This window comes from Perna viridis, chromosome 6, assembly GCF_037379345.1.
Source record: "Perna viridis isolate PV_CMFRI_1.1 ecotype Kerala chromosome 6, ASM3737934v1, whole genome shotgun sequence".
In the NCBI taxonomy this organism is placed as follows: Eukaryota; Metazoa; Mollusca; class Bivalvia; order Mytilida; family Mytilidae; genus Perna; species Perna viridis.
The window spans coordinates 10,969,042-10,996,221 of NC_142450.1; the positions used below are offsets into that span (position 1 = coordinate 10,969,042).

A 27,180-nucleotide genomic window follows, 5' to 3' on the forward strand; every position below is an offset into this window, starting at 1 on the left:
ATTAAAGGTTTCACTTTTGAGTCCATTTGAAGCAGGGCTATTTTCTTCATAAGCTTGCTCACAGTATTTCCAGTTCAATCTTCAATATGAAAAAGTATTACATGACCATAGTCCTTTCTATATACTCATCTGTATTTTAGAGTAAACCAAACGGGAATTTCTGTAATTCAACTATGTAAATTGACCCAATGATTCTTACACAATGTAACATATTCAGATATTAGTTACATTCGTTGTGAATTAATATTTTGGCAAAAATATGATAAATTCATATAAATTTAGTCCAATAATACGCTTTTTTACAACAACAACATTTCATTTGTAAAAGTAGTCTAATTAAAAGGGGCTTGGTTTAAAGTTCATCACCTTGTTTATTAATCAGATGATAGGAAAATTTTGTACCAAAGATAAAATAAAAACGACGGCATCATTTTAAACTGTAATAAAATCATTATATTAATGGAAAATAAACTAAAAAAAAAAAATTCAATTGTTCAACAGCTTCCTAAACACTACTGGGACAGACATTGCTTTTATTGAGATCAAACATTTCTACAGGATATCCTCATGTGAGGTACACAATTGGGCAGGATATACACTTCTTATCCTCATGTGAGATACACAATTGGGCAGGATTTACACTTCTCTGGAGAAATAACAAAGGCGTTAACAGAGAACAGCTTTATACCGACACAAAAGTATACAAAATTATATTTATCATATTCATGTCTCTTTTGCCTTATCCACCATTTTCTGTATTGATATCGGGACCCACTGGTCATTGTCAAAAACAAACAGTACATTACGGTCCACGTAAACTTGGTACTTTCCAAATTTGTAAACCTGTTTTGCTTCCTGCGTTTTCCCTGGAAGGGGCATAAATAAAATGTTGTTTTCTTCTGCCTACAAAAGACAATAGGTATGTATGAGTGAAACATTCCTGCTTGTTTTTATCGCTATCAATTTGTGTACTACCATTTTGCCAAAATTTCCTTTGTGTTTACAAGTGGTAAGTGAAGTATAGTTCAGGGAAGGTTACATCTATTAAGGTAGTAGACCTAGGGTAAGGGACACAACTCTTACAAGTCATTGGAACGTTTGTATTCACCATTTTACATCAATCTCATGGAAGCTTCAAAGTTACTTGGACTGATTTCATTCTGTTTTGAAGGAGATCTTGAAAGGCTCTGATAAAATTGAATATGATACAAACATATCACTGATTTCAAGAGTTACGTCCCTTACCCTAGGTCTACCTCCTCAATTTTGCAAGTTGATTTCTGTATTTTGTGGGAAAGTAAATTAAAATTTAAAATTTTCTGTAAGGGGGTAAATGCCTATAAAGATTTTAGAGCCCTGTGCATTTTCTCTATGTTTTACAAATGAATACTCAGAATCTGTAAATAAAAATCATTTTTACACTATCATATTCTACTCATACCATGTCAATAATCATTATACTTTTTCATGTTGATTGTTATTAGCTATTCTCTTTTACAGTTTATAATAGACCAAGTAAATGCAACAAATTTATTTTTTATTCACTCTATTAAAAAGTGACTTCAATAGTTAGCTGGCTCTCTCGACAAAATATTTCAAAAACAGTCCGAAATATGTATATATATATCTGCCGTTTTACTGGCCCCTGAAAATTTGCCAACGACTTTAAAAACACAACTGTACCTTTGCTGAATGAAATTTTAACAGACAACCATACAACTGCAGTCTTATTATGCTACAGTTTAATCAGTGACCCAAAATTCATATTTCATGCTTACCATTTTTTCAACAAGACCCTTAAAATTTGAGGCATATGATGTACTTGGACTAGAACTTCTGACTGTTCCATACTGAAAATATACATATAACAGAAGTGAAAGTATGATATTGTCTTAAAAAAAAAGGAGGGCTTTAATGGAACATTAAGTGATACCCGCCACAAAGTAGCGAAAAAAAAAAGGGGGTGGTAATATATTCAAAATGGCTTTTTGGATTTTGCTGACAATTATGCTTAACCTGTATTCTATGGAACTTAAAATGGTGCAAAGTTTCAAAAGAATTCATTAATATGTTCTCAAGTTATTGCCAGAAGACAAGACATACATGCAATTATTTGGAATAATAATACATTGCCACTTCGTGTGGCAGGGTATAAAAAAAAAAAGAACAAAGAAAAAATGAAGCAATCACAGATACATGTAATCTCAGAGCAGCTAAGATTCCCCATTGCTGGAAAATTTGTTTGAGTAATAAGAAAATTACTGAAGCAAGCCTCCTCTTTGGCACTTAAGCACCTTTTCCTTTTCAGAATTTTTGAATCCCCACTGATCATGAGATTAAAATAAGACAAGCATACTCAGAAATATGTAAGATGACCATAAAATACCCCATCTTTCATGTCAATCAAAATTTTTTTTCTTTTTTTCATTCTGTAGCTTAAATATGGTGCAACAAAAATACTCATTGATCATAATTCAACTCCAAACATTGTCAAAAGTGTCAGCGGTATCTTAGGGATAAAATAACTTACATCTGATTCTGGTCTGAGTGGTGGTGGGGGCGGGGGTTTAGCTGACTGGTTGTCTAGTAAGTGACGTCTCTCTGTATGAGTGAAGTAAGCAATGTTCTCCTTGACACCTGGCTGGAATGTACCACTTACAGCTCTGTTCATCAACTCTAAAGCCTTCTTAAAGTGTTCTGAAGTATAAACAACATTTCTTCAATTCAAAGTCAGTCTTTTTAAAATGCACACGACTTCTTAAACAGATGCTGGGATTAAATAGCTGACAGAGATTTCCGGCCAATTTAAATTTTCGTGAGTTAAACCACAGATTTGCTTAAGTTCATAGAGAGTAGATGACAATTTAAACTTTTAAAATTTCAAGAGTTATGTCCCTTACCCCAGTTCTACCTCCTTAAATGCCTAAGTATGAATATCTTTAGGTAACTGATATTCAATCAATTAGGAAAGATCAATTCTATCCCTTTAAGTACCAATCCATATAAAATTCAGACATTGCCTATGGTAAAGTGATTAATAGTGTAAAAACCCCACAGAACAAAACACTGCATTCTTGATCTACATATGCTACATTTTTATGTGACAATAGACTTTTCTGTATAAAGATCTGTACTTTTGAGAAAATTACACTTCAATCTCTCACTAAAATCAACCAAATCAAACCAAATCAAGAACAATAACTCTTGTTAAGTGTTAATTTCATGTACAATCTACATAAATTTGATCTCAAAAAGCACAAACCCTAAATGTATAACTAAGAAATTGGTGGGTTTTTGACATGCATGAATCACCTCCTGTCTGATTATATATATAGTGAATACCCAATAAGAGTTGAAAATTTTCTATCACAATTATTTCCGATATGTAAACAGTTATATCATGTATGTGTTCTTCAATACAGAGAGATATCAATTCATTTGTATGATTTTGCATTGTGTAGACCACACATAATTGGATAAAACTGTTCCTTCAAATAACCGAAGGAGCAATACACAAATTAAGAAAAATCATCCGCCACTGATGAAAATATTTGAGTGAAATAGGAAAATGACTATAAAAGGAAAATCCATCCATCAATGATAACAATAGTTGCAGAATGATGTAGAGACTGATATATCTTTATCAATGAAATGAGGCTCGTTTTAAACAATTTGACCTGAATACTTCATTCATGCCACCAGCCAGTGTGTACATTTGACCTAGATGCCAAGACAAAAATAGATTTTACCTGGTAACCACTGACAGATGTTCAAAATAACTTTCAAGAAATAGATTAATTTATTTCTCCATAAAGTAGATTAGCAAAATCGTACAAAAATGTTATAAGCTCCAGTAACTGTCTGTGATTATTTAGACAGTCAGTAGATCTGTTGGAGGGATTCGACTAATGCCTACCCCCCCTTGCCCCCCAACAAATCTACTGGCTGTCTAAATAATCATAAATGGTCATGGGATCTTATTATCTATGTATTTCGTGTGTCTTCAAATTCAGTTTTATTTCATGTCCTTAAACAGTTACAGATCACATAACCAGTCTTAGTTTTTCATTTGGTTATTGTGCATTTGAGATAAAAAATACATAGATTGTACATGAAATTGGCACTTTGAAAGAGTTATGGTTCTTGGAAGAGTTAATTTGAGTTTGACTTAGTTGATTTTAATGAGAGATAAATGTATGATTTTCTAAAAAGTGCCGATCTGAATGCAGAAATGATTATCGTCATGGGAAAGTATAGCATATAAAGACTGGAAAAGCATCGTTTGTTTGGTGGGTTTTTCTTCACCATGAATCACTTGATCATTGGCAGTGTCTGAATTTTAGGTGGACTGGTATTTAAATATATTATAGTCCATTTAATTTGGTTTTGTGAAACCTTTGATTTTTTTTTTCATCCAATGTATAATTAAGGTAGATTGCACTTTGATAAAACATATACATATGTATAGGGAGGTTACTCTATTTCAATCAATAATGTTAATTATTTTTTTTATTTAACAAGTTTTCAAATTTGCAATATTCATTAAAAATACTACTAAAATCAATATTTGTTCCTACACATACTTACCTTTGGAACAAATCTCCCCATTCGACACTGTCTTATGCGGAAGATGTTTATGTAAATGCAAATATCTGATGTAAAAATTCAATTATTTAGTATTTTTCACAGAAAATAGGGAAATTTGAACTAAAAACCTCCCACAAATTTTACATTTTTATGTGGGATATTCTAAATTTTTCATTGATTTTGTGTGAGTCTCCCCATTTAACAAGAATGCACACAGAAGCCACCACTTACCGACAACAGGAGGGTAGTTACGGTATTCATCAGAGAATAAAGTCTTCCATCCTAAATACCACTTGGTGATCTCATCATAATTTGGCATGTTAGACATCCATGAACACAGTACCTGTAACCATTTGGGGAAAAATGTCTTTTCCAACATGGCAACCATGTGCTTTATAGGGATGGTATCTGACCATGACATTACCCAATGCCAAGGGTCTAAAATTAGAAAGAGAACAATGTCAAGAGGTTGTGGAACAATTAAAAATTTAGACCATAAAGTATCATCATCATCATCACGACAGAAGTTTTATGGTCGCCATCATGAAATCGTGGATTGTTAAGTTGTATCCATTGGTGCCATGAAATTGATTTGTTTAATGTGTCATAGTTTTTACTTTCCTCATTCATCTACCCTGGACATGACTTTTTATGAGCAACTTCAGTGTCGACAAATTTCATCACTTCCATCAGAATATTTTTAGCCATTGATAGTTCCAGTCTTACATTCTACATCTATAGGATGTCACAGACACTCCATCCATATCAAATTTTGACACTATCATTTACTTAAAGAGGCTTATTCACAGTAATTGATTTTTATTTTTAATTTTTTAATTTTTTTTTCTTTCTTGTGAAATAAGCCACAAGAAATCTGTAAATAAAAAGCTCACTAAGTATACCTTCCTTTCCATCACAATATAAGGAAAATTTATGTTTTTTTCAGGAGACAGGAAGTAGATGTCATCCAAGTACAAAAACATATTCCCTGATTGAGTTAACCCATATGAAGCTTTGTATTGAATATCAACAGCCTATAATTTACAGAAGCTGAGAAATTTGTTACTAAACAAATGTGGCGTAGAACATGCACAATGAGAATGACAAACACATGTAAAACAGGATACACCCTCCTATGGAGCGGGAGTATAAAGATAACTTGGTTTACAGTTCACCCAACATTCAACTGCATATGTGGCATCAGACTATTGAATAAAACTCTTTAATGCATATTACTGTTAACATATATTTTGTTCTTGCTAATTTTTGCGGATTCTGTCAAGTAATCATGATATTTGCAGGTGTCAATTTTTGCAGTTTAAAAAATGATAAGTGTTATATCATGAACTGGTACTTTTTTTTGCGCTTGTCTATCCAGTGCAAAAATAAAGAAAAATTAGTACATTTACAGTACTTGCTAAGTGTAACATGCAACTTTCTGAAAATTTGTCAAAATGAAACCGTAAAAAAACCATCTTTCTCAAATTTCAAATCATATCACAAAAATATAAATAAAAATCATAATGCACCATAAAAAGTTTGAAAATAATGTAAACCTACCAAGGACCTGATTAACAGGGTTGATGACAAACTCCTGCATACACATGCCCAGCTTCGGTAATATATTTTTCACCAGAAAAGCTTCAGTATGGCCAGGTTTAAATACTTTAATCCAAGGCTGCAGAATAACTTTGGCAGAACTATCTGATGGATGCCAGTTGGTTAATGCATTAGCAAGCTTATGTCTGATTGGGGGGTAACAGGGCTCCAGTTTATCTCCCATGAGAGGCAACCAAGGATGAAGCCAGGAATGAAGTGGGACAGGATCAGTGAGGGGGTTCCAGTTTTCTACTTCCTGTAACAGCCGTGGGAGGACAAGTTGATCAAGGATGTTTTCCATCATCCAATGTGGTAGAATTGGTTTCCATGTCTCTAGAAGTTCAATGGGTGGGTCAAAGTTTCGAGGGTTCCATTGTCTACAAGAATGTAAAAGTGTAAGCACAAAGCTAAGCTGTGATAATCCATAGAGTGTAATAATTTTGTCAAATTTGTGATGCCTTTGCCAATGTATACCTATAAAATCTTTAGGAATTATGATTAAATGGACAAAAATGCTTCAAAATATTAAGGTATTACATGGGTCTACATTGGTAGAGACATTTGATTTCCCATGGAATTGATGATTTACTTCCTGGTTTTGTAAAATTTAAGAAAACCAGTTATTTGATGATGACTGTTATCAAAATGTGAAGAAATAAAGGCAATTCAATTTTAGGTTTTACACTTTAGTTCAGCAAGTAAAAGTTTTCTGTGATTCAAACATTAATTTTCACAAAAATAAGGGCCACTTTAACCTGTAAATGTACCCCAACAACAAACTATATAGGAACTACAAACAATCCACAAACATCTCTTTATACCATATCTCAACAACATTGGAAACTTTTTTGTAAAGTATCTTTTGTGGTTTATCTGATCAGTCCGCTTTCACATAATATTATTTTCATGATAGCTTATCTAATCAATTGTAATCTTCGTTTAAAACATATATTCGTGGTAGTTAAATTCTCATGAAAATAAAACAACTGTGAAAAGTTCATTGTTTACCGGACACATTTTTTTTAAATTGCTTAACTTCAAAATATTAGTTACATTGTACTTGTAAATGTAATCCATTGTGTACATGTAAAAGATTGTATACCAGTACATGTATCATTGAACAAAGAAAGCAAAAAACAAAGAATATTTACAATATAGCTGTCCTAACATAGGGTAACCATACATCCCACAGGAGCCTCTGAAACACATTCATATTCTGTAGACTTGTATTGTATGTATTATTGTAGTTTTCAAGGATGCACTGCCATTCCTTTATAGTGTTGACACCAAGTGTGGGGTTCTTCCAGGGGTCCCAATCCTTAAAATGATCCCTTACCTGAGAATGGAATATCAATGATAATTGTTCAAACATAAGTGATCCATTATGGCTTTACATTTAAAGCACATTTTAAGGAGATAGATCTAGGGTAAGGGACATAACTCTTGCATTCAGTGATATGTTTGTATCATATTCAATTTCACCACAGCCTATCAAGCTTTCATTTAAAATAGAATGAAATCAGTCAAAGTTACTTTGATGCGTACATGAGATTGACATAAAAAGCTGAATACAAACGTTCTAATGATTTGCAAGAGTTGTGAGCCTTATCCTAGTCTAACTGTTTAAGCCATTTCAAAGGAAAGTTTGTTTTGATCAGCCAAGATGACTATCTTGACTTGCACTTCAACAATGTTCAAGCAGAACTTTTGTTTCCATGAAAGCTGTCTTTGTCTTGTTTTGTAGTTTTCTCCTAAATAGGAGCACTTAAAAATTTGATACACTTGTATTGTAATGATAACACATGACAAAATACAATATATAATTGCAAATTCCCAAGACACTTTATCATGGCAGCAAATATTTCATATGAATTAAAAAAACAGCAAAGTCCAAAAAGTGGAATTTGATATCAGACAGCACCCAAAATTGTCTACAAAGTATGCCCCATCAATATAAAGCCACAAACCAAATTTGAAATTAATCAATCCATTAACAGCCAAAATTTGGATGGATAGACAGAATTCTAAAATACCACCCACTTATTGATTGGGGGTATAATATAAATGGAGTTTCAAATTTAAAAAGCTAATTCATAGCCTTAAGTAGAATGAAAATTCTGTAATATGGGAGAGACCCACAAAGAAGGCTACACATTTTTACCTTTGTAATTATATTGTTTTAATGGGATGTATGATGAAATGTATAATTACTCATTCCAATCTGGTGAATCTGCCGGGTCTTGGGAGATAATTCACATAGAAAATCCAATAGTTTCTATTGTATTTTCATGTCGTTTACAAAGTTATCTCCCTTAACTAAGAATTCTACAATACATTCTATGTAAAATATATCGCTTCAGACAAGGGTTACATGGAAAAACATGTACATGTATGTTCATTTCTGTTTACCATAACATTTTAAACAAAAAATGAAAATCAAAAATCAAAAAAAAAAAAAAATGTAGGCTTTCAAACCATGCATTACATTATGTATGGTTTTTAGCTGAAGTACTACTTAAACAGTTTTTACAATAATTTGCATGTTTATATTTTAAGTGGCCGTCCATGTCAAAATCAGGCAGATCCTATGATTTAGTCGGCACAGGGGAAATTTTATCCCTCTGAATTTTTTGTTTTAATGTAATGTATGTATCTTATGTATGTCCAATAGTACAAAGATTTTTCCAAATTTTAAATCAACAATGGATGGGTCAGAAAATTATTTTAAAATTCCCTAAGAAATCAACCAAATTTTGCACAAAATTAATGAGTTAACTTCCCTTTTCAATGCTTTCTACGTAGTTTATTTCTACTTATATGTTGCAGTAAATTTAAAACCAACATTCACCTTTGAGAAAGGATGCATTTGTGAAATAAAATAGATGAAATTTTTTTGAAAACAAAATTTGTCATGTGCAACCCACTGCCTGATTTTTGCGTGAAAGGCCTCTTAATTGTAAATCTTAAATTAGATGAACATGAATCTTACCATAGGAAACACTAAAGCTATAGAGAGAGAGGCTAAGTCATACATCTTATATTCCTCATAAAAATCATCCTGAAGACATTTAAATATTTTAGCACACTCAGACAGGGACAGGGGGTTCTCAGATCCAGGCTTTGTTCTCTCCTCACATCTGTAACATATGTAATAGTTATTGATATATTAGGTTAAAGTATGGGTGAAATTTAAAGATCTATCAGCTGGACCAAAAACGGCAAAGATGCATTAGAAGTCTTGGAAGCATGATTCCTATGATAAAAAGACAGTCTATTTAAATTTGAAAATATTTTTTTCTAAAGAAGACAAATTTTTGCAGATTATTTTTTGAAGTTGCAGTTAGACAGAACATTGACCTTCAGATTGATTAATCAATTTAAATAATGATTCCATTTTAAAAACTAACTGTACATTCAAATGTTTATCATTGTATTTGTTATAACATTTGACTGATAGGTCTATTGTAGTTTTAAAGCAGATTTTTCATACATTTCAGGATAAAAACATTTGCCAAGTTTGACAGGGTATGACATTTAAGGCTATCCTATTTCCCTGGACAAGCAATATTGACATTCAGACAAATAAAAGTTCAATGATACCTGCCCAAATAACAACTAAATTTCTCTGAATTTTCAACATAAATAGTTAGTAGAGGGCAACTTAACTTTCATAATGGGCAAGTGAAATCTACTTCAACTTGCCCAGTATGACTAGGCCCAGTGTTCTCCCCACGCCAATATAGCACTGTTCTTTGCAGTGCTATGATTTCTTAGTACTGTGCTATCAGTAATTAATTTTAGTTAGAATGTACTATGGGCACTATGCTATAATTTTGGAGGAAGGCTAAAAGAGCTGTGCTATGCCAGTAAGCACTGTGCTATTAAAAATTTATGGGGAGAACACTGCTACTAGGCTCTCAAAAATTTAACATCAGTCCCTGCTCAATATAATCAACATACTAGTCTGAAATGCTAAATTAAGATTTTTATTGTGCTACATGTAGCCTACAGAAGTAACAGCCTGCAGGTAGGCATGTAACCCAGCTTTGTCACATTATTTTGACTTGATGCCAGTTGTCCTTGGCAAAGAAGCAATGCCTACTAAATTAAAAGTCTTTGGAGTGACTTGGCTGGGGATTGAGTCTATGACCTCTTGCACTCAAAGTGAGGATGCTACCACAAGACCATCAAGACTATTTCTGATGTTTGAGCTAATACCACCACAAATGTTTTCTAAAGCTTGACACTTAAATCTATCCTTACGTGTCAATAATATCCATAATCTTTTTTAACTTTTCCAGTTGTCTCTCTTCCTGGTCACAAATATCATCCAATCTTATTTTCTCATGTCTCATATTTACAATGTGGTCACTTTCATATCTTAACCTGCAAGAGGATAATAATTACTTTTTGTTTTTTAAGGAGGTAGACCTAAAGTAAGAGACATAACTCTAGAAATCAATGATACATTTGTACCACATTCAATTTCAACAAACCTATCAAGCTTTCATTAGAAACAGAATGAAACCAGTCTGGGTTACTTTGATGCATACATGAGATTGATGTAAAATGCTGAATACAAATGTTTGAATGATTTGTAAGTATTGTGTCCCCTCCCCAAGGTCTACCTCCTCAATTCAGTATGTTTTGAAGCAGTCAATACAGCAAATGAAAAAATGTCAAGTAAAAATATTAACAAAATCAGACTCGGAACCCACTATAAACTGTTTTTTTTTACACAGCAATATCTTTCTTCCCTCTCATTTCTTGACTACAAATTAAAAAAACAGGATACTTAATATGAAAATATAATATTTATCAGTCAAAGAGTAATCAAGGGAACCAAGGTTATAGAGGTAATCAAAAGAATGTAATCCAGGGACAGAGACCAGACATAGAATACAGACACACACAACAAAGAACATAAAGTAACTAAAAACATACATACAAAGTAACAAAAGCAAATGAGCAACTCGGACTCCACAAAAAACTGGGAGCATGGACCAGGTGCACTGGTAGGGTAAGCGTCCTCTGCTTTTCTAGAGACACCCGCCGAGTTGCTCATAAAAAGTCAAGTCCGGGGTAGACAAACAAGGAAAGGAAAAGTAATGAACTATGAACATAATCAAAATGCAGTTGGACACCCTGTTGTGTTAGGCATACACAATCTGGTACAGGAAGTCGAAACTGGATAGCAACCAAAATGGCTAACAATGCATGCCATATCTATATAAACCAACATACCAAATTTGAAATAAATCCATTGAGTGGTGGCTGAGATTTTTGTGATGAAAGTTTTGATGAACAGAATGACAGAATGATATATGCCCAAGCTGATTCCAATATACCACCTACTCAGTAAGTGGGGGAATAATGACATTACATCCATATTTCCTTTTAGTTTATATCTTCATTGTATAGAGAAGGTAATTAAAAAAGTAATCAAGGAAACCAAGATTCCAGCAGAAATCAAAAGAATGTAATCCAAGGACAAAGACCAGACACAGAAAACAGACAAACACAACAAAGAACATAAAATAACTAAAATAATACATAAAAAGTAACGAAAGTAAATGAGCCCCTCAGACACTAACAACTGGGAGCATGGACCAGGTGCACTGGTAGAGTAAGCATCCTCTGGTTATCTAGAAACATCCCCTAAGTTATGAAAGACTCAAAGTTTGAAGTGTCACTTTCCCTCAATGGAGAACAGACTGCATACATATACATTATACATATTATGTGAGTAAATAATCAAGTACAGGTAAATTGAATTTCTCAAGTGCCTTAAGTAGCAAATAAGTCACACAAAGTTTTGATATGTTTTTTGAATTTATATTGGTTTATAGTAATGAAGAACTTTTCTTCATGAAAATAGTACTTTTTATACAATCCTTTTCAGAATTTTAGTTTTACTTCCAAAAGCCCTGCTAGGATGTCAACTGGATTTTACTTTTCAATTGGTCCATAAAACCATTTCAGATAAGAGTCTACAAATTTTTACAAAATTTAGAACTCACTTTACTCTTTTAACAACTTTCCTCATTCCATATCAGAGAAAAAATATGGCATTAACGGACCATTAAGTGATACCACACCAAGTAATTAGCATAATGTTCAAAATGGTATAACTTGAAAACCACACTTTGGACTCTGCTGAAATTCAACATAACCTGTAGTTAATATATGGTTCTAAACCACTGTGCAAAGTTCCCAAAACATTCATTAATCTGTTTTCAAGTTATCATCTGGAAACCAACAGGGGACAGATGGAAAATGGAAGGACATGCAACATTTTGGAAGTATCACACAATACCTCGCCACTTTGTGTGGCACGTCATAAAAATAATATATTCTTTTTGATAAAAACATGATCATGTGGTATTCAATCCATTAATGTGCATTACAAAATCAAGAGAGCATTGTGGGCATTAACACAAGACAATACCCAGGGTAATACCCACTTTAGATTTTTCAACATAAAATGCCTACTTTCTATCATTCATGATAATTTCCTCCTCTGCCATATCTACCAAGATATTCAGATTGTGCATGAGTTCTGGCATGGAAAACACTCTCTTTTTTGTTGGTTCTGGTTGCAATATATCTTCATCTTCCTCAGGCTTATCATGTCTTTGGGATATAGAATGGTACCCTAAAAATATATGATACACATGGGAGTATCAAACAAACAGGTTTGGTACCCTACAATTTTATTCACAATTTGAATAGTGGAAATGCTCCTGATATCAAAAACAAACATGAACACTTTACAAACTATTAAATTTCACCATAGAAAAATTAAATCAAGGAAAACTTTGATAATATTGAGTTGTATATTGTATTTTGACGTGATAACACAATGTCGACAAAAAATCAATCTTTGGTAAAATTGAAGTTAAATATACAATCAAACTTGAAAGCTAAGAGTAAAGATCACTAAGTGATACCCCCCTCTAAAAAAATAAACCATATAGGAAACCCCAAAAATTATTCAAACTGAAAAACAAAATAGGAGGTGCACAATAGCATCATGTGAAAGAGAATGTGTGAAAGTTTCATAAACTCCATTCAGCGGTTTAAGAGGAATTTCATATTATAGGGTTATCCTCCACTGGTTATGAAATGAGTTAGTCAGTGTTTTGGAGTTGTCGAGATTCTTATAATTATGATTTGTTGTAATTATCGTGGGAAAATAACGTCCACATTTTTGTACATTCCTATTGTTGACATTGCCATTACAATAATGTCAGCTTAGGTGGAAGTAAGATTGAGATGGCAATAAACATTTATAGAAGTCATGAGGAGTTTTCAATATTTATTAGATTAGTTCAACAAATTTCCCATAGGATTATGATTTAAATGTCAATGTCATATCAGGAATAAACTAAATTGATTTCTGATTTAATTTGAAGAAAGTCATGTCTTTGTCATCGTGGAGAACTTAGCATTTAATGCATACCTGTCATAACCTTTTGCTCTTTTCCTGTCATGTCTATGACCTTGACCTTTGATGACCTATTGGGGATGACCTTCTTGGTTTTACCTCCAGTTTCTATGAGTTCCTGAGCTGTTCTGTAGACATATTTTGGTTTCTTTACCGGTTTAGCTTGTCCCTAAAGAATCCATTTACACGTATGAAAAATACAAGTCAAATGTAAGAAATCCTGGCATAACAGTTCAACCAATTCGGTTCTTTTTTATACTAAAATCATCAATGTACACGTATCAAATAAGTTAAAGTGAGATTTTTGAAAGGATGTCCATTAAATTCCTAATTTTCATATTATATATTATGATTACTTAAAAAAAATCCCCTCTAGATTCATACCTGATTTTATGAGGTCAACAAACAAGAGAAAATTGGTAAAATCAGAAGTAAATAAACCGTAACTAAGATATAAATTGTGGAAAATGGAGTTACCATGATTTACTTGCAATTCTAATATGACTAGTTTCTTAATATTCTTGAATAGAAGCAGTCTACAGTCAAACCTCGGTAGCTCGAACTCCAAGGGACCATTGAAATGTGTTTGAGTTATCAGGAGTTCGAGAAATTGAAGTTTGAATATTTCCTGATTTTTTTCGTTGCCGGTCCGAGTTCAACTTTATCGTTAGAAATTGCTTACTACTTCCGTAGTTGTGTTAGTTCGTGGATCCTTTTCATTCGCTTTCAGAAGATTATGTTGATTTGTGGACATTAAAAATGCTGTGTTCACTTTTAAAAACGTTCAGAGTTCGAGTTCCTTGGTCAATAATTTGTTTTTATCTGATTTTCTTTCATGCTTTCATCATACCGACTTCGGAAAACATTCTCGAACTTTAATCAGTACTATGTTAAGATCAAAACTACCTAATAAGTGATGACTTAAGTATTACCTGTAATTAACTAAAATGACACTGGCTAATCATAGGGTTTCAGTTTTTCACACCTTTTATTATCCAAGCTGACACAATGGCAGACGTGTTTGAGTTAGTGATGGTTATTCTCTAAGATTTACTACTGAACGGACTGACTACTCAGTTCGAGAAATTGATGTTCGAGAAATCCATGGTTATTTATATTTATTATATTGGAGAAAATTTTGGTACTTTTGGAAATCCCGGGTGTTCGAGCCATCCAAGTTCGAGCGAGTGAAGTTCAACTGTATATGTTGCACGAAATGTTGATCATGTAATTATCACCTTTTTTTTTTTACCATGGCTGTGGTCTAAATAGCTTTGAAGAGCACGTCATATTAGAATTAAAGAATGTCATGGATTTGATTCAGCTGCATTCCTCTTTAAAGCGAAAAAACACACAAAAAAAAAAAAAAAAACATAAAAAAGAAAGAGTTTTGTCTAATTTACCTCAGATTTTTTCTTCCATTGCTGCAGTTGATTTTGAAACTGTTTTTCCTCTTCTTCTTCTGAGTCATAAACAGGAAAGTCCTTTAGGGATCTCTCAGTCCTTTCTGATCCATATGCTCCTACTGCAGCTCTTCCTTTTCTCAACTTGGCCTCTACAGGTGTGGTTATACCTTGGTTTGTTTTACCTAAACCTTTACCTTGTTCATAACCCATCTAAAAATATCATATACGGTGAAACCTGTGTTAACAAACCCCTATTGGACTTTCAAATTGGTTTGGTTTACCAGGGTTCAAAATACATTCAAATTGATGTAAAGGGACTTACACAATGAGTGGTTTTGGCAGGTTTTCAGATTATTCAGTGTTTGGTTTAGACAGGTTTCAATGTATTATTGTATTACTGTATGTTATTTAATATGTAAAATGCAGATATTTAAGTGTTTAAGTGAAAATGCTGTAAAACTACAGTGTCATATATTAAGTGTAAGTGTTTGTAAGAATCAGGTAAAATGGGAAAAATTAAAAATATACATGTCAAAACCCCACCGATCTGACAATGTAATATAACCCAAGGATACTTTATCTATTTGAAAAGACCATTATTTGATCTCTGCATCACTGGTTTTGCTCAGATATTTTTCAAATAGAATGTTAGAAAAATGAGGTTTTGACAGAGTTATCTGCCCTTGAAATGTTCAATTTGCCAGAATGAGCTGGAAAATATTGTCTTTTTTCCTTGATTCTGATGGTGCAAATAGTCAAATTACAGTATCAAAATGTTTGTTTTTTTCATACCATGTTTCACCCACTGCCCGATTCTTACAGAGACTGACACTTAACAATGTAAAATTTGGGTAGAATATATATCATGATATTCCTTGGTCTAGTTACATATCTTGGTCCTAAGGGCTTCTATTAAGACAAGGTGAACAGCCAGGATTTGTCCTTTTATTCAAACTTTAAATGTGGAAGGAAATAAGTATGGCTTTTTTCCCATATCCTTAAATTGCTCATTTTAATGCTAAAAAATGTTAAAACCAATCCAAATGTCATTCAAGTTGTGTACAGACCCATGTAAAAGAGATGTAGATGGGGATAAACATAATAAAATATGAAACTTTATAATGCAGAAATAAACTGAGTTTTACTACCTGAATTTTACATTAATCTGTACAAATAAATCCCTTACCTTCTGCAGGAGCTTCTGTCCAATACCTTTTGTATGTCTTTCCCAACCACCAAATTCTCTGTAACCACATAATAACTGATTATATATAATAAGAAAACAAAGATGCACTGGCATTGATACAGAAATTTAAGAATGGGGTTCACAGTCAAATGTGCCACAAATGATAAACATATATGTTGCTCAATTCATATGATATTCATATGATAATCATATGATGCAAACCATATGATCTTCATGTGTGGCAAATTTGCCTGTGTTCCTGGGAATTATTTGATCAGTTCTGCTAGTATTTTGCACAGTATTAACAAAATTTTCCAACAAAAGGGGGGATCCAAAATACCTAGACCTCTGGATCTGTCATTGGATTCAATTTTACTGAGATTATCTTGATTTTATTGAATGATCATTTGAATTTAGTCCTTAAAAGATACAGAAGCCTTAATATACAATGACAAATCATGCTCAGGATCGATTTTTCTAGTCTTCCAAGTAAGCCTTTTGATAATTGGCATATAGGTGGACTTCCTTCAACATGATGTGTTGTATACCAGAATGTTTAACCTTTAAACCTTGAGGATAAATTTTGTGGGTTTTCTTTTAATTTTCATGTAATAAATCATTTCTGAGGTGTCACATTTTTTTTGGAGTTTAGGCTTTATATATTGTAGAAGGCATGAGGGGATGACAATCTGAAGATGAAGTGTCATGTATTTTGAGGGTTTTTAACATTTGACCTTGAACTTTGAAATTTAAATGTACTATATGTTAGTTTTCCATCAGTCTGCTTAACCATGATTTATTTTCAGTGGTGCTCACAAACATGAACTCCATCTCACATTACATATTACATGTATCTTCAACAAGATTTCTGAAGTATTTTTCTCATTTTAAAATAAATGAAATGATAATTATACCTTGACTCAACTGGGGGTATAAAGTGAAAGGGCTTCCATCTATTCTTCCTTCCATTGCGCAAAGGGGTAACTATCTTGTACACTACTTGAAACATTCAGGTTTCCAATTTTAGCGTTCGTGAATCGTTTATCGTGCATTTACACATCGTTTTGCTTTCGTTTAAATGCACGATAGAAGTGTTTGTTTAAATGTACAGAAGGAGTGTTCGTTTAAACTCACACTAGGAGCATTCATTTAAACGTACGATAGAAGCATTTGTTTAAATGCACAGAAGGAGTGTTCGTTTAAACGCACACTAGGAGCATTCGTTTAAACGTACGATAGAAGCATTTGTTTAAATGCACAGAAGGAGTGTTCGTTTAAACGTACACTAGCAGCATTCGTTTAAACGTATGATAGAAGCATTTGTTTAAATGTACAGAAGGAGTGTTTGTTTAAATGCACACTACGAGCATTCATTTAAACGTACGATAGAAGCATTTGTTTAAACGCATGCTGGGAGCATTCTTTTTAACGCACACTGGGAGTGTTCATTTAAATGCACGATTGGAGCGTTGGTTAAAAAGTACAATACAAGCATTCGTTTAAACGTACAAGAGAAGCGTTTGTCTATAGTGCGTTTTAACGCACGCTGTGAGCATTCGTTTATCATGCATTTAGTGAGCGTTTAGCGTGTGTTTAGGTATAGTGCATGCGGGAAACCTAAAGTCTCAAGGAGTATATCTCTTAGTCCTTCTACACCACTGAATGGAATAAAAGGAAAACTTCTCAGAATTTTTATAACATACTCCCATTGTGCACCTCTCATTTTAGATTTTTATCCAAATATATTTTGAGGTATAAAGATGCATGTTATAGAATGGCCAAGTAGGAAATCAAGTTCATGAGCATTGCTTACATATTTTTTAGTTCTATAAGTGTTTATAATTATGAAGACAACATGTATCTTACTTGGTTGCATCAATGAAACCAGGAAATCCTCCTCTTCCTTTCTGTTTTCTGGATCTTTGGACAGGTACATCATCATCACTATCAGAATCCTGTTAAATGAGAGAGAAAACGTAAGATCACATTTCTGAATTTTAACTAAATTAATATTTTTTGCCCAAACATAAATTCCTGACAATATGCACATCCCAATATGGTAATCTAACACCCTCTTAAGTATCTTAACAATCCTGCAAGTGGTTGAGGAGGAGTTGCGGACAACACATGAAACTAAGTTTTGCTGAAAAATGTTTAAGTCCATCAGTCGTCATTTCTACAATTTTCCCCCAAACATAAATTCCTGACAGTATGTACATGTACATTGGTTTGCAGTTATTTTACATCCCATAAAGTTTCATAACAATGCTGCAAGCTGCTTAGAAAATAGTTCAGACAGACAAGATTGTTAAAGATCTAACTACTAGTTCATATAAAATTCAGACACTGCCAATAATAAAGTGATTCATGATGTAGAAAAACCCACCGAACAAACAATGCTTATTCAATCTACATATGCTATATATTTACATAAAAATGTTTATTTCTGTATCAATATCTGCACTTTTGAGAAAATGTTACATTTATCTCCCATTAAAATCAACCAAATCAAACAAAATCAAGAACAATAACTCTTGCAAAGCACTAATATCATGTACAATCTATATAATTTTTATCTCAAAAGCGCAAACCCCAAATGAAAAACTAAATATTGTTATGTGATCAGTAACTATTTCTGAACCAGAAATAAAAGTGAATTTGGTGGGTTTTTGACATGCATGAATCACCTTCTGCCTGATTTTTATCAAAACTGCTACTGAAACAGCAATCCTTAAGGCTTTGGTGCCACAAATATACAAGTATATTAATATTCTTACACCAATCAGAAATAAAATATTTTTATTTTAAACTCAGAACATTCAAGTGCTTCTTGCAACATAAATGAGTTGAGGAATAATCTAAAATTAACTGTTAAACATAGTAACACCTGAAGTTTAGTTTGGAAAACTTCGTATCGTAAAAAGGGTTATTCATGCAAAGGTTAAATTTTGTGAATTTAGAGGTCAAAGCTATTCATTAGTATAATATTTGAGATTTTCTTTACTATGTTTCTATATACAGCTTTAATAATTATTTCATATAAGGGATGTTTTTGCCGAATATTTAATGACCACAAATTTAGAGAAATACAAACATTAACTCTTTGCAAAAATTTTCTATTTTACAGTACTTTTTCAGAAGTTTGTATTGAGGAAGATTGATTGACGGTTTATGCATATATGTCCTATATTTCAGGCATTTCAGGAAGAAAACAATTGAATAATCGAACAATCCCTGTTTTTTACTTGTCCAAAACACAGAACCAGATATTTATTGTGCTGATGATTGAAGCCACTACCCCTCCCCCACTTGAGGTGAGCCTGCTGCTTTGTGACCATTAAGCCAATTTCAACACACAAAAAAAAAATTTTTTTTAGAACTTGAAACATACATATGCTGCAGGCAGCCCTGTGGTGCAAGAGTTTCTTTGTTGCTCATTGAAAACCCATGAGAGGCCTTAAGCTGACATTTTTCATCCCGGTGGAATTGTTGTCGCTTTGATCTATTCACCATATCCAATCTTGTTATTAATATATGGTTATCTAATCCAATGGGAATTGTATCACACTACATTATAATACATGTGCTGATAAATATAGACATCAATTTTAGTTTCATTTTACTCCTTAATTACAGGAACATCACTTCCTCCCATTCTTAGCCAGTCATTTAAAGTGCACGTTCCAAGCAGTCATTAAATTTCTTAGAGAGTTTTCTCGCAATTTTTCATTTTTAGAGTTTTCTAAAGATTTCATGGGAAAAACGGATTCTTCTTCAGCTTAATTTTGAATCAAATTATTTCTCCACTCTCTATGATAAAATTACCATAAGATTTTAACATGCTCGCTAAAGCTTTTATGTTGGGAATCTAGATTTTACCATCTTTAGTGAACAAATAATTTAAACTGCTCATTACTGAAAAAAATCTATAAGTACAAGTATTTCTACATTTCAATATTACAATGTACATGAGTATTTCTTAACCTTTTTTAATAATCAGTTCTTACCGAGTCCTTCTCACCACTGTCTTTAGTAATCTTATCTCCCTGTTTTATTCCACCACTGACAAAGCCTATAGGAGCTGTCATATCTTTGGTTTTTCTAGATCTTCCAAAACTGGGCCTTTCATCATCACTGTCATTATCAGCCCACATGCCTGTAAATTAAAACATCAAAACCATTGTATGTCAAGTATTTGTTGGATAAAAAAACAAGTAATTTGTAAAATAAAAAGGTTCATTGTGTAAAATCATAAGATTAGCTGAATTGTTTTGGTAAAAATAGGACATTGATAGAACAAAATGATAACCTGCCACATAATGGGGAAAAAAAAGAGGGATGAAAAATGTACCAAATAATTAAAAAAGTACATATTTCATTTTGCTTAAAATTTATCCAAACCTGTATTTTATGATACTTAACAACTAGTGATACCCTTGTTTTTAATCACGATATAAAGAAAAATTCATGTGTTTTTCTGAAAACAGGAAGTAGATGTCATATGTGTACAAAAACACATCCCACTATGCAACATCTCTATAGGAAGCTTCGTACAATATATATTAAAAATCTGTCATTAACAGTAGCTGAAATAAATGTGAAGAAAATTTTGCTTATTACCACCACATAAGGAAAATTCTTGTTTTTCCCTCAGCAAACACGAAGTATATGTCATAGGAGTATGAAAATGTGCTTTATTTGTATTTTATTTGTATTAAGAAGGTAGACCTAGGGTAAGGGATACAACTCTTACAAATCATTGAAACATTTGACATCAATCTCATGTAAGCATCGAAGTAACTTGGACTGATTTCATTCTGTTTCAAAAGAAAGTTTGAGAGACTTTGGTAAAATTGAATATGATACAAACATCATATTCAAGAGTAATGTCCCTTACCCTTGGTCTACCCACTCCTTCCCGTTTAACTTTTAAACATGGCTTTTGTTCATTTATTTACTATTCTTAAAGCAGTATTCCCCATTCTCCTATGCAGCAGGGGTATAAAAATACAAACAATGTATGTATAGGTACATGTATGGAGCATGTACAATAATCATGATCACAATCATGATACATGTAGTCATACATGTTTGTAGTATGCATATTTACATACATGTATGGTTACCCTACAATTCTCTTATGTAAAAATTGGCTTGCTAACATATGTCTTTGTATGATTACTACACATGTGTGGACATGACTTTACGAGGTCTACAAACAAAGCGGAAAATGGCAAATCAGAAGTAAATTTACAGTAAAAAAAAGAATCGTACGGTAAAATCTGGATTTGAAATAATGGAATTCCACTAAAAAGCGGGAAAAAATCATGTCTGCAGTGATCACAATATACATGTTTTATGATAATCATAACTAAATTATAACAAATGTTAATCATTTAACACTTAATTCATTGAATAATCATACATGTTGCACTTCATCTGATACTCCTGTGTAGCTGTTTAGCATGTGTACCCCCAACCATGATCACAGTAATCATATGGTCAAAATACACTTCTGTCAACCAAAATTTTAATGTCCACACTATTCACAGTAGAGTCACTCATGTTCTCCACTGTGACTCCACCAAAGTAAAAACTGAGATAAAATTGCTCCATTTCAATAGTTTTCAATTTTTTTCTGTCCTTTGCTAAAATGTTATTAAACTGCTAGAACCATTTAATATAAATTGGTATAAAGACAACAGAAGTTAATTACAGACAATTTTTAAAATGGTGACTCTAGAGACACTGTGACTCCACTTAAAATATCTCCACTGTGTAGAGCGGAGAAATTAATATTTGTGTTGACAGTAGTGTATCTGTTCTGAGTTGAAAATAGCTGGATTCAAATTAGGCCAAAACAAAAAAATATGTGTGTTTCTTGGTAATACCTATCTTTTTTTGTGCCCAACTAAAATATTATGTAGCCATTTTGGCTCAAGCACAGTAAAAGTCCAGATTGTTTTCCCATTCACACAATATAAAATGTTTTAGAAAAATGAAATGATTTCCCTACCTCCCTATCCTATTTTTGTCTTGATGGTAGCATGAAAACAAGACTTTCATGTTTTTTTTGGGGCTTGCAGTACATTTTTTTTATTTTTTTTTAATAATAAGAAATTTACAAATGTACATGTATTGCAACAATAAGATAAAAAATTTGTTTTATCATTAAAACTTTGATTATCAGCATGAAGAATGATGATTTTTAATGTGAATTTGCATTTATAAAACAAAGCTTGAAACTGTTCATTAAATAAACAGTGGAAAAAAACAGATAAAGTGAAATGTAACAAATTCTCCAGCCTATAACTTAATACAAAACAGTAAATACTTCCACAGGTCATCTGACATAAGATGCAATGCTAATGTATAAACTCATATAAATTCAATATACCATATATAGCCTGATTTTTTGTCTGTCGTCTCCCTGCCCTGGGGTAGAATTCATTGGCAAGATCCTCCTCTGTCACCTCAAACCTCTCAACCTCTGGGGAAGACATGGTTTTGTCTCTTTTCTACCTACATGTAGTTAGAGAAAATACAGTAACATATTTGAAATCAAGACAGTGGCCTTTTCTTATAAAGCCTGTGTAATTTGCTACATGCATCATGTTGTGTCAAAAATGTTATGAGAAAGGCTGCTTGTCACATTTAAATGCTTGAATAAAAAACTTCTTTATCCTAAACTTAAAAACTCTCATTAGGCCAAACATAAAAAAATGTGTGGTTCCAGTCATCAGACCCACCCACTGCCCCATCCTTTTTTTTTTGCAAAAATGTGAAAATAAAATAAAAACTGACCAACCCCATTAACTTAGGGTAATCTAGATTGCTTAACTTCTCAAAACCAGACTATTTACAGTAGTAAACAATATTGTTAAACAGGATAAACTCTGCTTCAATTGTTTAGGTAAGCACTTTCTTAGAGACTGCAAGTCAAAGCATAAATGCAGAAATTGTGACAAGGGACATCACACCAGTCTATGCAATGGAAAACAAGGTTCTAACCCACAAAGAGAAGACTAAATGGAATCAACCAAATCAGGACCAGATGTTTTGTTGAAGACTGCTATTCAGCTATACATGAAGCTTATTGTAGGTTAATAAAAATCATATTTCTTGACATTCGCTAACCTTTTAAAAAGTGCAATTGTTTTATTTATCTGTTATGTAAGAGATAAAATGCATTTTTATTTTCATGTGTAAAGTTCAAATGAAGTCAAACCCGAAACAGTTCTTCTGGTAATTTTACAAATATTTGGAATTCCCTTTGATGTCTCTCACTTACAAATGTATTACTAATGACAAATTCCTAGACAAACTTGGCAAAATGATAAATGGCATTAAGTCTAATTTGTTGAAATGGGAACCTGATACTTTTGCTTTGGACTTGGCTCCATCTAAAGGCCATTGCCTATCTCATATTATTCTATTGTATCCTATATTAGAATAAACCACTTATTATAACTGGGTTAGAGCAACTAACCAATTGTTTTTGTCATCTTAGTATTTGGTTTCACCTATTTCATATTAAATTCAGACACTATGAAAATTTGTTATTTAGTTTAGTTATTAGTTTTTCATACAAAAATATACTGCTGTACCCTCTTTCCGATGTATACCTAGTTCCGATGTAATATTAATATCCCTTTTTGTACAGAACTGATTGCACATGCTTGGGTCAGCGCTCAGAGGTTGCTGACACTGAACCCGGCCTGTTTCACGAAAACAACAACAAAAGATCAGATTGCCTGTATTCCAGGTAATTTTCAAGTTTCAAGCTCAACATGGAGTATTTCCCACTTTTCCAAAACCTCTGTATGCCATATTATTTAATCCCTTTTAGAAATGTAGAAAATATACATGAAACCAATCAATGAATATTGATTTATTGTCTGCCATTTGCAAAGCTTCCCAAACAACAATCACGTGACCAAAATACGTCATGTGTCATACAAATTAACTTTGGAAAGCCAGATTAACAAATAATGAACATTTTCTGAGGATTTGACAAATTAAAATATTGAACATATTTTCCCTCATCTTAAAAGCATTCTGCTTGGAAAAATTCAATGGAAATTAGTAGTTAAGCAAATTTAACACTAGAAAATTTTAACAATGAACAAATTTATGCTAATTTGGGATATTTTTTTTTTTACTTACAGATATATAAAAAAATGAAGACAAAACGGTATCACCCTGATGCTTAGAAATCTGCCTTCAATGCAGTACAGAATGGATATTTTTTGTTTTACATTTTTTTTCTTGTTTTGCTGCTGTTGATTTTATTAAAGTTGTTCAAATGTATAAATGATTTAATTTTCTAAGTTAGAATTAATTCAAATGAAAAATAAGTTGCACAAAAATGGTATATGAAATACTTATATTAGAATATTTAAATGTTTATCCAATAAAAATTAGCAAGTTTAAATAATCCAATGATTGACATCACCTAGTATATCAATTTCAAGTAATCTAAAGTATTCTAAATGATTTCAATTCTTAATCAATTTCAATCAAATGATTATTTGAATAGGAATTGAAATAAGATAAACATTATTTTGAAATAATTTGCCTTAAAAAATGAAGTGTTTAAATTCTCACATAGAGAAATTTCTCTTAAAATAGACTGAAAAATAGATTCTATAAAGTTATTTTTGTTCAGTACTATATTTTTTCAATAAATTGAATACTAGCATATTTCTATTTATTTAGTGAAAATGTATTGTATCCCATATGGCTCCCCATACTTGTTTAATCTCTGTACTGGAAATGCATGGATTTGGGGTATGACAACAATAATGGCGGATGATTGACATTTGATTTTCAGTCACTGGTGAAATAATTAAATAAAGATGCACCTAACATAATTTACAGAAAGGGAAAGTAGAATGTCCGAATTTTATTTCTATAAATTATAAATAATATTAGCTTCGTCTGGTCAAATCGGTAACTCGATCGGAAAAATATTATTTTGACCAACGGAATGGGGGTACCCCTTTATACTAAAAAAAAAAAAAAAAAACACCTTTTCCTTTAATTGTGGTCCAAATATGGAGGACACTGAACATGTCATGTGCCTGTGAAAACGAAGCCCTACGTCTACCAGTTTCTAAACATACATGTACAATACAATACAAAAGCTTTAATCAAAACAATTACAACAGCCAACATAACTTAAGCACTCCTAGGAGCTTTTAAAATCGACATATATACCTAGCTTGGTGTAATGTAACACTAATCAAATATAATTGCGTCGTGTAAATTGTGAAATGCTCTGTGTTAATTTTGGATATATCTACTCTTTCATATTTATAAAAAAATGTTCAGTTTTTCTGTGGTGCCAAAACGTTTTATCGATGTTACTTTGAATTACTGCCAAGATTTTAATGTTCGTATTCACTAAAGCGCACTCTCGACTAAGTATATAGTACTGTCCATCTAATCAACTTAATCGTACCTAGACAATTTTCGTCCCATAGTTAAAAGCGTATTCTGTAAAAATTGGAGTAAACCTGGTATAGTTATTAAAATTCACCAACATTATCCCCATTGTTATAAGGTCTTGTGATTAGCATACTTGTACGAATCACATTTTCTGGCTAGAATAAAAAACGAACCTTCCAAACAGACAGAGAAATCAAGGCACCCACGTGCACGATTCTAGCGGAAATCGAAAGAATGGAACCCAGCAAGAAAGACCAGGCTTGAAAAAACAGACACACACACAACAACGTATATGTTATAACCAAAATTAAAACAAACAAAGTAAAAAAAGTAAATGAGCAACTCGGACTCGGACTCCACTAAAAACTGCCGGTAGGATAAGTGTCCTCTGCTTTTCCTTTTCTAGTAACACCCACCGGGTTGCTCACAAAAAGTCAAGACCAGGGCAGACGAAAGAGGAAATGAAAACTGTGACAAGTTGAACAAATTTTTCAAAGTGCCGATGACCATACCGTAACGATCTACGAGTTCATGATGACGACCTTAAAACTTCTGTACTGATGACTTGTAGCACCATAACCCTGTTCCAGAAGCCTAATTGTAACAGAATTCTAGTGCGAATCAAAAAGTCTGCGTAGTTACGGAAAACTCTGGTATAACGTATGAGTTATAATAAATGAAAACTCTACGCAGGTGCTGAAAGAACGTTGCCAAAGATGAAAGGAAAGTTGACAATACGGAATGAAAAGTCATCGCATTTGTCGTATAGTATGGTCAATAAGTTTTCTTTACCATCGATCTCTAAGTGTAGGTCAAGATATATGGCTGACTTAATAGTGTCAGTAGTATCCTTTTTAGTTAAAGGGGAAGATGCGATGTATCAAATACCCGAAACTAGAATTGTTTAACGATGATACTTTTATCTATATAGCGGAAACATAGATTAAATGATCTGGCTAAATGATGTTCCCACTTTTGGATCAGATCAACTATAAAATCAGCCTCACAAGAGTAAAGGAATAGGTTAGCAAGTAGAGGCGCACAATTTGTTCCATTGGAATGCCGACCGTTTGTTAAAAAACACAAGATATTTGTTTGTTTGTAATCCCCTTCCTGCTAAACACAAAGACGTAAAGGCTTATTTATAACATTCTGAGGTTAGAAGACTTGTTATTACATGCATATGCAATACAATTAATTTTTTGACTTTTGAGAGCGTGTCCATGCAAATACCAGACAGTTGGTTGCACATTACAGATTTTGATTCCAAATGTTATCATGTTGAATATTGGTTTTTTGATTAATTGCAACGATTAAAGAAAAAATAAAGTATGTGGAAAGCATTGAAATTCGTTGGAGAAAGGGAGATAAATCCTTAATTTGAGCAAAATTCGGTTCCTTTGTTTGGGAATTTTAAAATCATTTTCACAGCCATCCACTGTCGATTCAAAATAAACTTTATGATATTTGACATACATATGATAAATCAATCACATTGGAACAAA

The 27,180-nt window shown here is 32.6% G+C and overlaps 1 protein-coding gene across 1 annotated transcript; it reads right to left on the minus strand.

Annotated features, from left to right (window-relative positions):
* Positions 1-666: 666 nt before the first annotated feature.
* Positions 667-25,589, minus strand: LOC148613632 (tuftelin-interacting protein 11-like). Its single transcript, XM_088587084.1, has 16 exons — positions 25,445-25,589; positions 22,623-22,747; positions 20,233-20,381; positions 18,092-18,180; positions 16,226-16,283; positions 15,037-15,249; positions 13,649-13,802; positions 12,679-12,841; positions 10,450-10,572; positions 9,176-9,323; positions 7,338-7,522; positions 6,148-6,563; positions 4,819-5,025; positions 2,531-2,697; positions 1,779-1,850; positions 667-903 (listed from the first exon to the last, which is right to left on the minus strand). The coding sequence occupies exons 2-16, from the start codon at positions 22,726-22,728 to the stop codon at positions 724-726; spliced, it is 2,430 nt and encodes an 809-aa protein (XP_088443210.1). The 5' UTR covers positions 22,729-22,747; positions 25,445-25,589; the 3' UTR covers positions 667-723.
* Positions 25,590-27,180: the final 1,591 nt, after the last annotated feature.